Consider the following 13,879-nt stretch of genomic DNA (forward strand, 5'->3'; position numbering starts at 1 on the left):
GCCTGCAGGAAATCCTGAGCCCCAGTGCTTCCTGCACATGGGCTGTCCCATCCCTCCCCTGCTTTCATGTCTGCGCAGCAGCGTCATGGCCACATCCAGACCCAGAGACGCTCCCCACCGCTCGCGTGCCATGGGTAGAAGTCAGCCCCACACCTCGTGGGCCAGGAGGATGCACGCCATCACGTAGAAGCCATTAAAGTCGACGTTCCCGCTCGCACTGTGGTCCAGCAGGTCCAACAGCAGCACGATCCGCTTTTTCTTCAGGTCCGTCACGTAACGGAGAATGCAATAAAACTGCAGATCTGGAAAACAGCGAGCTCTCAGGCCTGGTCTGCACAAAGCTGTGAGCAGCGATTAGCGGGGTTTGTTTTATTTCCAATGCCACTGCTCCCAGACGAGCTGCACGGGCAATTCAGGCAATTAAAAACACAGTAGGAGATGAGATTCCGCTCAGAACTAACAGACAGCATTAACCAGATGTCTGATTTATGGAGCGGCGTGTACGCAATTTCTGCACAGAAGACAGTGTAAAAGCACTCACAAATTTCTGACTTCCTTCTCTTCCACCCCACACCCTAGAAAGGAAAAAAAAATAAAAACACAAACCAAACCAAAACAAAAACTTTGCGATAAACAGGAAGCGCTGGGAAAAGAACCCATTTTTCTTGTGGGGGTGTCACCTCTAACCCGTGACCCACCCGCAGCCATTGGTAGTCCACTTCCATCTGCTCCGACTGCCCTGGAGCTGGCGGTGCCTGCCGAGGCCAGGCCCTGTGCTGCTGCCTGATGGACAGGAGCGACCCGGGGCTGCAAACAGCCTCACACACAGAGCTGCTGGCAAGACACCTGCCTGCCTTCTAGCACGGAGCACGGCCGGTTTGTGGGAAGGATCACACGATGAGGTTGCACAGTACTAAGGAATGAGCCTCGCTGAGCCAGAATCCCCTCTTGCCCCGTGCTCCTGGCATCTTGCTTGTACAGCTGTGAAGACCTCCTTTATCAGCACCTTTTGTGTGTCTATGATCTGCTCACGGGGCGCAGGAGCTGGTTATCGTGCTTGTACAGCACTGGAAGCTGAGCTGGGGGCTCTGCGTGCCATGGGGATGCAGGGGGTGATAACGCTGTAAAATCAGGCAGGGTCACGGGCTGTGAGACAGCAAAGGAGGGGGGAGGAAGAGCTTCTGTGGGGCTGAAATCCATCCCAGTCTCTGGGAGCAGTCCTATGAGCAGGCCCGGCCAGGAAACCTTCAGAGAGCTGCACCAGCGTGGGGACGGCCGGGGCTGTGTGCTGGGACTGCAGCTGTTCTTCATTCCGAGACCCCCAGCAGCCACTTCTCTTGAAGCCCAGAGACAGCAGACCTGGTTATAGGGTGCCAAGCACAGGATAAAAAATGCCACAGCTCCTTTTCAATGTTGTGCTGAGTCAAAGTTGCTCAAAAACTTCCCGAGGGTTCACTTGAGTTTGCAAAATGTACGTGAGTGGAGAAATCCCCCCTCCGAGCTCCCCTCTGCTTGGGCTACCCTCAGCTGTGCTGAACCACAAGCCCTTTGGCACGGAGCTTATCATGAATTCCCTGCGTTCACAGAACCTGCTAAGGATGGAGCTCCCCGACAGCTGCCCACAGCTCCCTCGAGATGATGGGGTCAAACGCTTACTGGGGAGACAGACGATGGCACAAGGAGAACGACCGTAGGAAGGCCCAGACGATTTTAGGAAAAAACCTCCCCGGCTGCACCGTCGGCTCTGTCCCCTAGATGTCCCCATTTAATACTTGATTTTATAGCGGCTTTTCAGAGGGGCTTGAAGTTCTGCCACGGAGAGCGTGCGGACCGGCACCGAGCGGGGTCCCAACCCTGCTCACTGCCCCGGCTCGGCTGGCAGCCGCCCAGCTGGGCTCGGCTCGGCAGCGTAGTGCAGCACGGTAGTGCCGAGCCGAGCCGAGCCGAGCCGAGCCGGGCGGGGCGGGTGCCGGCCAATGGCACGGGGGGGCGGCGGGCAGGCAGGCCAGCAGGTGGAGCGGCTCCGGCTCCGTGTGCGCGGCTGCGGGCGGCTCCGTGCTGCTCCGGGGCAGGGCGCGGGGCGGTTGGCAGCGAGGGGAGGGGGGGAACCGCCGCGCTCCCGGCTCCGCGAGCGGCCCCAGCAGCATGGCTTTCGCTAATTTCCGCCGCATCCTGCGCCTTTCCACCTTTGAGAAACGGCGTTCCAAGGAGTACGAGCACGTTCGGAGAGACTTGGATCCCGGCGAGGTGTGGGAGGTCGTGGGGGAGCTGGGGGACGGAGCCTTCGGCAAGGTCTACAAGGTGGGTAGCGCTGCCAGGCACCTGCGCTCCCCCCGCGGTGCTGCCGGGATCCCCGCTCCGCACGCCGCGCTGTGCCCGGAGCCCCGGGCTGCCTCTGCGCGTCCCACCGGGTACAAGGCAGGGGAAGGCTCTCTCCTGGGAGCAGGGGCAGCGAGAGAACTTTTGGTTCAGTGGAACTGAAGTGCAGCCGTACTTGGGTCTGGGGCAAGAAAGGAGAGGAGGATTCTCTCTCTTTTTTCTTTTTTTTTTTTTTTCCTCCAACTTTTTTTTTTCCCCTCCTCCTAAACTGTCAAACTTCCGAACCTTGCCAGACTGTCAGAGCAGTGAATGGGGAGAGCTCTCAGGGAAGGCAGCCGTCCCGGGGCTGCCTCCGAGGTTTGCGAGCCTCCAGGGCTGCCGCGATGTGTGTGGAAGCTCGGTGAGCAGAGGAGCGCAGCTCCTTTCCGATGGGCACGGTGCCATGATGATTTTACCTTTAGGGTTCTAAAGGCCAAACACCAAACCGGATTTTGCACCCCAAAGCTCAGCTGTTGTTAGGGCTCTGCGGTGCTCAGCTCTGCTGCCCCGCAGCTGGGGAGGGTGGGATGTGGGTTGGGGCTGGAGGAGCAGCTTGGGCCCCAGCTTCCCTGAGCGAGCTGCCCTGGTTGCAGAGATCATTTGGAACTGGAGCTGTGAATGAGCTGTTTGGCAGCTGCTTTCTGGCAGGCTCCTTAGGACGTTTAGCAAGGTGTTGCCATTTCAGAACTGAGAAATGCAGTGACCAAGAGAAGGGCAGGAAGGGAGCTGGCAGTTTGCTGGCCAGGACGGCGCTCTGGCATTTGTTTTATCTATTTATTGTCACGCTGCTGGAGAAAAACGCTCTAAAAATCAGGCTTAAAGTGGAAATCTTTAGTGAAGGATCCATTCTTCTAATATAACGCAACTGCTTACAATTGCGATTTAATCTCTAATATATTTATCATTTTAAAAGTAGCACCTGCGTTAATTAGTTCTTCTGTGACCCGTTTGCTTGGTGTTGTATATTGGAAACCGCTTTGTCTATAGCAACGCTCACTCTTGCCTGGGTAATTATTTGCTTGTATTTGCTTAGGTTTCTTATGCAAGGAGAGGAATGAGGTAAACACTATAAAATAAGTTAATGGGCTTCTGAGACAAATGAAAACTTGGAGGAACACCTGATTTATATCTCCTCTGCTTTAAATGTGTTTAATGTATCCAAAATAGCGAACTTTTTGGGGAAAAAAAAAAAAAAACTTTCAAAGCAGCTGGATTGGTTTTTAAACCCGCTGTCAGACCCGAATGCCTCTGCTCTGAACTGACACCGAACTGCATTACCGCAGTAACTCTGTGTGCTGCTGCTCCGGCTCGCCCGTCTCCTTCGATCCCCTCTTCTACCCGAAGCAGGACGTGGGCTGCAGCGTGTGACGCAGCGCAGGCCGCGCGGTGGTAACCCAAAGTTCACTCCGTTACAGCTGTAATTGTACTTGAACAACTCAGCGTAGACGGCTGGCTGCTAGGCACGGGGTGGTGGCTAACCTTGTGATGAAGGAGAGGGCTGTTCTGCTTCGCAGGTCGAGTTTCAGTTCTCCATCTTTGAACTCTTCTTTGCCCATCCTTCATCTCAGAGGACACGGTTGGCTTTTAAGAGCTCTTGTGCTAGACTTTGTTTAAGAACTCCAAATAATTCAGGTGACGCATTACTATAAAGCCTTATTGTAGCTCATAGCCAGTAGCGTTATTGCAGAGAGGTTTCCTGCCGAGTTAAATCTTAACTTGCGTATTGTCTCCCTAATCTGGAGCACGACCCTAGTGATGATGCGTATAGGATGGTGACGTGAAAGATTAGGCTTGCCATAGTGCTCCGCTCAGCTGCCAGGAAAGCCCAGAACAAACAAACCAACCCTTGTGCACAAGGAAAACGTAGGTGACCGAGGTGCAGTGAGAAATTGTAAGCGTTCTCTTCAAGTTGCTTTGAAGTCAATTTGCTTTTCGCACCAAAGCAATCACTGGGAGGGAGTCGGGGTGTTTGTACGGCCGTGAGAGCTTCAGGATGTTTGAATGAAGTTCCTGCCTGCCCTCCGCCCCGCAGCAAGGGGATGTGAGGCAACCGCCTGTGCCTGCATCCTGCCCTAGCTCCCATGCGTTGAACTTGCTTGCAAGAGCAGTGCAAAAAGATGGGATTTATTCGTACCGAAAATAGTTTGAAACACAACCGGCAAGCTCCAAGCTGGGAGAAATGTGCATTTTGGTGGAAGGAGAACTGTGTTTGTTGGAGTAGGTTTAGTTTTTGTGATGCTGGGTTTGAGCAGGGCTCAGCCGTGCAGTGCTGTCGCTGGTGTTGCTGCACTGCAGAGCACTCGGGGAGCTGCTCTTGGACTCAGTGTGCACTCAGCTGAGCAAAGCCGAACTGCTTTGACACAGCGTTCTCAAAAGGAGGACGGGCTTGATTTCAGTGTATGTTAATTACAAATAATTGAGTCCGTAGTACCACTGCAGTGTATATGGTTGGCCTTAAGTAGCATGCAGTTAGTGAGAACTACAGGGATTTCCCTATTTCTCTATAAAGCCCGCTCTTTTTTCCCCAGCAAAAGGAGATCTGATTGTATGAGGAAGCAGTGAAACTCGCTGCAGAGGGTAATGAAGCTGCAAAGTAGGAAGGGGGTGGGGAGAAACTGTTTCTTCCTTGCTTTCACTCTATGAATCCTTTGCTTTTGGTACTTCCAGTGGGTGTGATAAGGCAGCAATAGCAGCCCACAGAGAGCAACACAATGCATGCCAAATGTGCTTATTCACTTCACCCAGAGTTCATTAAATCAGTGATCTGCAGTCAGTCATTAGGCCGGTGGTCAGCAGCTGCCATCAGTGTGTGAAGTTAGCAGTACCCCTACTATAAAGTATAAAAATAAATAAATAAAAAAATACAATGTCCTAACTCGGACCCTTTTAGCGTCAGCAGGAATAGATGCACCCTGGCTCTTATGGGCCCTGGGAATGGCTGAGCTGGTGGGGACAGGGCTAGGTCTTGCAGAAGCATGGGCTCAGCTGGAAGGAGCCCTCAGTCTCACTGCCTCTCTGCTGCCTGTTGAACCGTGGGATCGTTTTGCCATCCCCATGCCTCTTGCTGAACGCTATCTCCTCTCCCCAGCGCGTACTGATGGGGTGCTGCACTGATAATGCTTTCTTCTAGCAGGGTGGGAATGGGATGTCTCCTCTGCGCGGAGCTGCCCGCAGCCACCAGCACTGCACAATGCTGGGGCAGTTCATCTGAACCTGCCGTCAGCATGGACACAGCCACTGTGCTGAGCTGTGCCGTGGCAGTGCCTAGGTGTGCCTCTGGTGCTGCTCACCTCGTTTCTTTTCTAATATCCAGCTTCAGGAGCCATGTGTGTGTTATCTGATGTGTTAACAGTGGCATTAGTGCTTCATTTATAGCCCTACAGGCTGTAGGTAGGCTCTCAGGTTTTGGAATGGGGGTGGTAAAGGGCTCATGGCCGAGGTGTAGTGCACCTGCAGTGTAAACCCAGGGCGGGCCGGAGGAGGCACAGGGCTGTCCCTGCTGCCACCAGCCACTGGCCTGGGCTTCTCCCGGGTCAGCAGGGCTCACTTCTGGCAGTTCGGTTCACAAAGAGTTTAACACCCGGTTCCTGGAAGGGGTGTTGTGGAGGGGCGTGGAACTGCTAGCTTTGCTTCTTGCTGAAATAAAAAAAAAAAAAAAAGCAAAGAAGCTGAAGTTGATTGCAACTCAGTCCATAAAAAGAGGGGGGTTGGGGGGAAGTTAAGGTTATGATCTGATCTTGTCCCTTGGACTAGCTGAAAGGTTTTCCTAAAGTGTTTCACATGGGGAGAGAAGAGGAATGAGAATACATCACTCCTTTGCTGAGGGAGCAGTGGCCCAACGATATTAAACTTGGTTGAACTTTAAACTTGATTAAACTTAATGTTCACTTGAAATGCACTGACACATGTGCTGCTCCAGCCCTGCTGAGGGCCAGGAGAAGCCTGTCTTCAGCTCTGCCGAGCTGTGGCTGTGTGTAGGGGGAGCGGGATCGTTCTCCGTGCCCTAAATATTTTGACAATGACTTCTGTGTCATGGCCCGGAGCTTGGCAGTGCTGTGCGTGGTGGGCAGCTGAGCTCAGAGCAAGCCCTGGGGCCTTTCACCCTCAGGCACATGGCAGTCATTGTCTCTTAGAAAAATCCCCACGTGTCATGATCTTTTTCTATTTTTTTTCCCCCCTTGAATGTGCAGTTTCTTTAAAGCAAGGATGGGAGGAATGTACTTTCTCCCATCCTTGGGGTGCTGCTGTATGTAAATCTGGGGCTTTCCTAATGAACCTTAGGTGAAACCCACCCTCAGTGCCGCGCTGCATGAGTGCTCAGGGAGCTGTGCCCACCCGCAGCCGCATGGCTCATCCCCTGCCCATCCCCTTCCCCATGCATGCAGCCTCAGCCCTCTGCCAAGCCCTTAGCACTCTGTGCTACACTTGTAAAAAGTTGCAACCACTCGAAAGTGTTCTCGTGTTTGCTTTTTTTTTTTTCATGTTCTAAGTATTTGTTTTTCAGTGTAGTGGCACTGACTGGGTGAAGATCAGGGCAGACAGGCTGAGCTTGGGGCACTGTGCTCTTCCAGGTGGTTTGGAGGATGTTTCATGCATCCGTACTCCAAGTCTGTCCAGGCTGAAAGTGTTTGATCCATGTCGAGCTTTCTTCTTCCCTCTCTTGGAACCTCACATGGGTTTTTTTCTATTTCTGGCTCATGTTGGGACCGTGCAGCCAGCTCAGTTCCTGCAGGTTATGGTGTGCTGTACCAGCAGAGGAGTTTCTTACCATTCCTTCAGCCTCTCCTGCTGTGCTCGGGTACAAGGTTCAAAGCACTGCACAGAGCTTTTCTGCACCTCGGCCAGTACGCTGCTGCTTGGGCTGGTTGGTGCCCACTGCCTTCTGCTGGGCTGCTGCCAAGGCTTTAAGGCAGGAATGGGAGTGTGTGCTGTGCTCTGGTCACTTTGTTTGTGTGTCTGTATAGAAAAGATGTCTAGGGCCGTTGCTCGGACTCGCTGGCAATGCTCCTTTCCATTGCCCCAGCACGTCAAACCAGAGGAAGACATTTCTGCATTTTTACTAACGCTTTTCTATTTGTTTTGCAAGCCACTTCCACTTCCCCTTAACTCTTGCAAAAGCATTGCCACAGCTGCCTGCACAGCAGTGTGGTGCAGCCCTTGGGCTGGAGCCCTCCCACCCGGCCTGGTACCCACGTGATGCTGTGCTCACAGGGGATGCCAGGCACGTGTAGCCCCGTGCCTTCATCAGTGCGATGTGCAGAAGGGATCGTTGTGTGTGTGCTGCATTTGGCCCTCTGGCAGACATGGCAGGCTGCTGGCATCCTCTCCTGTCTTGTCGGGATGAGGCTCAGAGTTATTTCCCCAAACGCATGTATTGCACCTGAGAGTCATAACTCACAAGGTTAAAATGTTCCTCGTAAAGAATCGTGCTCCTGGGAGGCTGCGCTGGAGCTGGGTGCAGCACATGAGGCTGCAGGCGTTGGGACAGAAGGTTCGAATTTTGGGTGGTCCTGTGTGGAGCCAAGAAGCGCACTCAGTGATCCTCGTGTCCCTTCCTTGGGACATTCTGTGTGTCTGTGGTTCTCTGCCAGGCTCAGTGTCCTGGGGCTCCCCACTGCCACAGCCACACTGCTACGCCCGCTCATCACAGCCAGCTCTGCTCCCTGGTACTCCTGGGTGGGGTGAATTCAGCATTTCCAAAAAAGAAAAACCAAAGGAACAATAATAATAATTTAAAGGGAGTTATTGTGACAAACTGAAGTGGCTCAATGGGGCTCGTTGGACATGGAAGTAATTTCAGCTCCCATTGATTATTTGGCAATAATAGGAACACTGACTTGAGCCTGTCTACTCTGTGTTTATTGATGCAGACAGCTCAGGCAGAGTTCATTGGAAGGCAATTAATCATTATGCTATCCCTGAGAAATACCTAATCAAGCAGTTGTTTGCATACAAAGACACAGAACAAGAATACGCTGTATAGAAAACCAAGCCAGAACCATCAATTCCCAAATGCAGCATCCACTGGAAGGAGGCCAGGGGGCTTCTCCCTCTTGGTTCCCTGACTCGGTAATACCTGAAGCATCAGCTCTCACAGCGCATGGAGAGAAGGGACAGAAACATGACTGCACGCCATTGCAAACCAGCTCTGAAAGGGTCATGCTGGGCTTGGGAAGCCCCTAGGCTGCCATGCTGGCAAACAGCAAGGGCAGAACTCTGGTGGCACCGCTTGGAGCTCTCTGGCTGCCAGCTCCGTTCTTTGTCGCTGGTGGGTGAGAGCTCGCGGGGACATTCTCTGTGCCTCCCCTCGCAGCGTGCTATGCCATGGCAGCGGTGCTGCCTGAGGAAGGACAGAACAATCTGCCTTCCGGCAGCGCGTTCTCTAAGAGCTTAAAGTAGTTCCTGTGTTTGTCAGAGCCTAGGTTTCACAATAGGGTGAGTCACAGGCAAAGGCCAAACAGCCTTTTGTGTCACCTGAACAGTCACCTCTTGCCCCTTAAATCCATGACGTGAGCTGCGCTTTCTCTGTACCTCTGCTTTCAAGGAGTGATGGTGCTTGTTCCCTGGTGTTCCCAGTGTGTTTGGGGGCAGGATGCCCGCACCCATCTTTCTCCAGAGGGCTTCAGCAAGATTCTTTCTCCCTCTCGCTTTGTATCCCGAATGCTGGCTCCTGGCATGGCTTTCTGGAAGCGGTTTGTTGGGTAATTTCTATTTGATTCGTGTTCTCCTATGAAACGTGTGCCCCATTCCTGTCTCTGCAGAGACCTGTCAGTCATTGTCTGTGCGGTGCATTGATTTGCAAAAAGGCACATAGGGCCAGAAGGGCATTTCAGGTTTTAAATGCCAGGACTGTAATGAATCCAGCCACAGCTCAGCAGCACATCCTGGGCACTATGCTGGCAGCTGTCTGCTCTATATTTTCTGCTAATTAGCACTCCAGGGACAAATTATCCATGGCATTAAAACTCCCAGCAGTGGAGGAGATACGTGATGGCAGTGGATTTTTTTTTTTAATTTAACTATTTTTATTTTTGACTGACCAGCCATAGGTCACATACTGGCACCAAACAGTTTCTGTTCTTGGGATCTCACCGGCTAGGTTCTTCTTTCTCTCCAGCCCACAAATTTCAGTGGAAAATCTGATGGTGTGGGAAACGCTAATTCATCAGAGTATGCATTTTGGGGTATTTTGCTCAGGAACAGAAACTCTCTCCCCATCTCTGCATTCTCTAGAGGTCATTTCAAATGCTGTGGCTGTCTAACAAACTCACTGCTGGTGAGTCAGCCCAGGGTACTCTTGAATCTTCTTGGTTTTCTTTTCCTCTATATTACTGTCTTTAAATCCCAAAGAAATGAAAAGACGGGGAAAACAGCTATTGTGAGAGAAGTTCTCATTTCCCTTGCTGCAATATGAGGGTTCCACCTCATTGTAGCTCCTGATGGAGGTGAAGCTGTAGAGATGCAATTGTCTTCTTCCATCCTGAGCTCTCAGAGAGCAAGCAGTGGATGCTGCCTTCTGAAGCCTGGTGCTGTGTCCCCTCGTTGTGAGTACTGCTCAGGCCAGCAGCTAATGGACTGGAGGTGCAGGTTGCTTCTCTGTAACTGCTGGTTTGGCTTTTTGAGGCCGGAACAATCTGTATTTCGCTTTGTGCTGATGTCTCAGGGCAGGTTCCAACTTACTGCACAAGGACAAGTAGAAATCAGAAAAGGACTTTAAGCCCTAAAGCATCATCGCTTGCCTCAGATGTCTGAAACTGGCTTGCAGAGACAACAGTGTAAGTGTTTGGCCTATTTAGCATCCAAACAAACCTTTCTGGGAGAATATCTCTGTTTTAATGTGCTGCATGCAGGAAAATACCAGCTGAGAAGCTGAAGGAAATTGCCAGATGTGAGTTACGGAGACCGCACAGCACGCTTAGCCAAAATTTGACACTGCCTATATGTGTCTGGCTGCTGCAGTGCAGGGCTGTGACACGCATGCTGCCTGCTGATGGGGGACAGCTGTCCCTTGGCTGCTGCAGGGCTGGTACGGTGGGAGCGCAGAGGGCTGAGTTTGGGCTTGGCAAGATCGTGGGCAGCTCAGGAGGGGTCACCAGTATGGCCTGGTGGGGTCTGGGTGCTCTCAGGGTGTGGGGAACTGTCTCCTCATCGTGCTGGAGGAACTTTGTTGCAAAGAAAGCCAACTTGTGCAGCTCGTGGGACGCTGTCCGTTGCAAAACTGCAACCCCAGTGTCCTCCAGAATGCAGAAATGGCTTGGATAGTGCTCTCACTCGGGACAGTCCACAGTGGTGGGGAAGGGCAGCATCTGATCATGTTGTGGGCATCTGTAAGGTCCAGAATCGCTGTTCTAACACTTAAGATAACCCTTGGCCTGTGCCAAAGCCATATGGAGCCCACAGCCCTTCCTGCTGGGCTGTGTTGGTGCTGTGGCCCTTCCTGCTGGCCTTGTGTGAGATGTGATGAGGCACTGCGCAGGGCCAAGCGAGCTGAGGAGAAAACAACCCTTGCTCTGAGGTTCTGCCACCAGCAGTGCGATTTCACCCACCGCCTGTTTGGACTGAAAGCGAAGCAGTATGCTTACAGGCTCATATCTGGAGAGGAAGCCGTATCTGGAGGTTGCTGGGCTACTCGCCGTTAGTAACACGGGTAACGATGAATAAGATCAGATCGCAGACTGCAATTGCACCCCCGCCCACAGCCTGAGAACTGCATCCTCCAGGCCTATGTGCGTGGCCTCTACAATGCACAGCCCTGTGACAGCAGGGCTGCAGGTTGGGTGGGTACCGGGACCATGGGGGCCACGTGCCTGGGGAGGGTGAGCGGCCTGGGCCCTCAGAACCACCATTCTAGGCCCTTGGCAGTAGGCTGAGCCGTGGGGCTCCGTGGGTGCCCTTAGGGCCCCTGAGTCCTGGCCTGGGCCCCGCTGGTGGGCCCATGCGGTAGCAGGCCTCCTAGGGAAGCCCCACCTTCTCTCACAATATTTACTTTCCCTGCTTGGCTCCCTCCCAGGGCAGTAAGTGCAGAGCAAACATGGTGGGGCACTTGGTGTGGAGGCTGGGAAGCACCGTGAACTGTTCCCTGTGCTTGCTTCTCCCCCGGCACCTTGCCCCAGCCTGCCTGCTCTCCTCTGGGTAGCTGGTGGCAACGTAAGACACAAACTGGAGAGGAAAAAGTCCCCACAAACCCAACAAAAAATGATTTTCTTCTGAAACTAGCATGAGCTGCTGTCTTGCATTTGGGCAGCAGGCCCAGGTAGAAATGGGTTTGTCCCCTGTGGTAAAGACACAGAGGTTCATGCCAACCAGTGTGAATTCAGCAGAGTCAGGACCCCCTTATTTTCCCTTCCTCCGTTATATGGCTTTCCCCTCGTTCCTTCTTCCTTCCACAGCCTGGCTGGTAATACACAGCAACATTCTCACCTAGGCCTTGTGAAACTGTTCAGCAGAGCTCATGGTGTTTACACTGGGAATTAATCCTGCTGTAAGCTCCCATGTAGGTTTTGCAGATGCAGATACATTATCTGTAAAGCAGTAAGAAAGGTCCCAACTGCTCCTTCAGCGTGAGCATCCCCACCATGACTTCTGCCTTGGGAAGCAGTCGTGATCCTAGGAGGAGCAGCCTGGAAGAGGCACAGGGAGTGGAAAATGGAATTGAGATGAAGTTATGCTGCAAGGGCTCCCCTGTGTCAGGGGAGGAGCAGAATGAGTGAGCTAATGGGGATTTCTCCTGTTCCTCAGCCTGCTGATTCAATGCACTTCTGGGAATGGCATTCAGCTCCTGAGTCAACAGCTCCCTCTCGCCCCCTCACCTAGCCCGTGACGCTCTGATAGCAAAGTTCTTTGTACAGACTGTCTTGCAAACACACCCTTTTTGCATTTGGTTGCAGATTTTTGCAGAAGTTGTGCAAATTTCCAACTGCAAAATGCTAATTTGCCCTAACAGTTTTGGAGGAAGCAAGTGGACAACATCAGTTGGAGAACACCTAAATGGTCACATTGCATGATGCCTCACGCTGCTGGTCCAGCATTAGCAGCCTTCTTCTGGTGCATAGCATCTACAGGCAGAGCAGTTCCTATGCAGATGTTGGTGCTCTCTTTCTAGGCAGTGAGTGGTGCTTGGGGAAGGGAGGTTGGAGGTGATGGAGCTCGCTAACCCTTAGAACAGCAGTTTCCCAAGCAGCAGGACAAAGACTGGGACATATTTCTAGTTATTAGGTGAAGCAGGTTACAATATACAGGTTAATGGGACTGTTTGAATAGCAGGGCAACCTGCTGTGCGTATTCTTCTTACCATGGTCTGAACAGCTCACAGGAATGCTGTAAAGTCTTCAGAAATCCTGACACACCCTTTTTGGCGCTTTACCTGCTGAGGAGAACATCCCAATGTTTCCACTGTGCATTGCAGAGAACTGTCCTGGTGCAGAAGAGGAGTGTAGGGAGTGTGGTGATGGTTCACAGCTGTACTGTGTTTGGCTGGATTTTGGAGCTATTGCCTACAATATGATCAGAGAACCTCTAGATTCTGAGGTTTTCTTGCTTCCATCTCTTCTCACACTACAAACAAATGGAGGTATCTCCTTGTCTAAAAGCCTCTTTCTCCATGTGATGGCAGTGATGTGGGCAATAGAGACTGGAAGGAGGATGCACAGTGTTCATCCTTTGTCTGAAACTTTGCTCAGACAGGAGAGCAGCAGTGCATCTGCAGGCTCCCATCCTTGTGTTGTGGATGGTACTGGAGGAGCAGGAACTGTGCAAGCTCTGCATGTTCCTCGCTCTCCTCACCTGTTCATACTGGTTTTGTCTTGCAGGCTAAGAATAAGGAAACCGGTGCCTTAGCGGCTGCCAAAGTCATTGAAACAAAGAACGAAGATGAACTGGAGGATTACATGGTGGAAATTGAAATACTGGCGACCTGCGATCACCCACACATCGTCAAGCTGCTGGGAGCCTTTTATTGGGAAGGCAAGCTGTGGGTAAGAGGTTGTTCCTGTGCGTGACCTGTATGAGTGTACGTTTCTCACTTGGCAGAGGGGAAGTGGGTAACTCACAGTAAAGTAGAACCTCTGGGGCACCTTCGAGCACCAGTGTGAATTAGAAATGACTTGCAGACTGTGCTCTGCTTGCTGGATTTTCCCCACTTTCTTTGACAGGCAAACTGTCATCTAACTAAAGGCACTTATAAATAGCCCAGGGAAGATCAAGGGATCTTAACTGTGAAGAGGAGCTCAGAGTTGTTAGATTTTTCACCTTTTGTAGCTTGAAAAGGTAGAAAATGCAGCACTGATGAGAGCCAATCTTTCCCAGCCACCCCCTCATTTGAAGGATCTGATGGAAGTGTAACCCCATTTTTTTGGCTCATGCGTTATTTCTGGCTCAGCATCTGTAGCACACAAAAAGCAGGTGGTCACAGGCACAGGGACACCAAATGCAACCCAGCGGGCTGGTGTGAGGCCTGGAACAGCAGCTTCCTGCATTGCTTTCCTTTAGCCCAGATCATATAGTCTCTACCTGCCCCCCTCCC

At 52.1% G+C, this 13,879-nt stretch overlaps 1 protein-coding gene across 1 annotated transcript in view; it reads left to right on the top strand.

The window, feature by feature from the left end:
- The window catches only part of STK10 (serine/threonine kinase 10), a 44,379-nt gene continuing 32,507 nt past the window's right edge, over nucleotides 2,008–13,879 (top strand). Inside the window, exons 1-2 of the mRNA XM_021410977.1 lie at nucleotides 2,008–2,301; nucleotides 13,167–13,331. Of these exons, the coding sequence (XP_021266652.1) occupies nucleotides 2,146–2,301; nucleotides 13,167–13,331 (321 nt within the window). The 5' untranslated portion in view covers nucleotides 2,008–2,145. The remainder of the gene's footprint in view (nucleotides 2,302–13,166; nucleotides 13,332–13,879) is intronic.

Source organism: Numida meleagris, chromosome 12, assembly GCF_002078875.1.
Source record: "Numida meleagris isolate 19003 breed g44 Domestic line chromosome 12, NumMel1.0, whole genome shotgun sequence".
In the NCBI taxonomy this organism is placed as follows: domain Eukaryota; kingdom Metazoa; phylum Chordata; class Aves; order Galliformes; family Numididae; genus Numida; species Numida meleagris.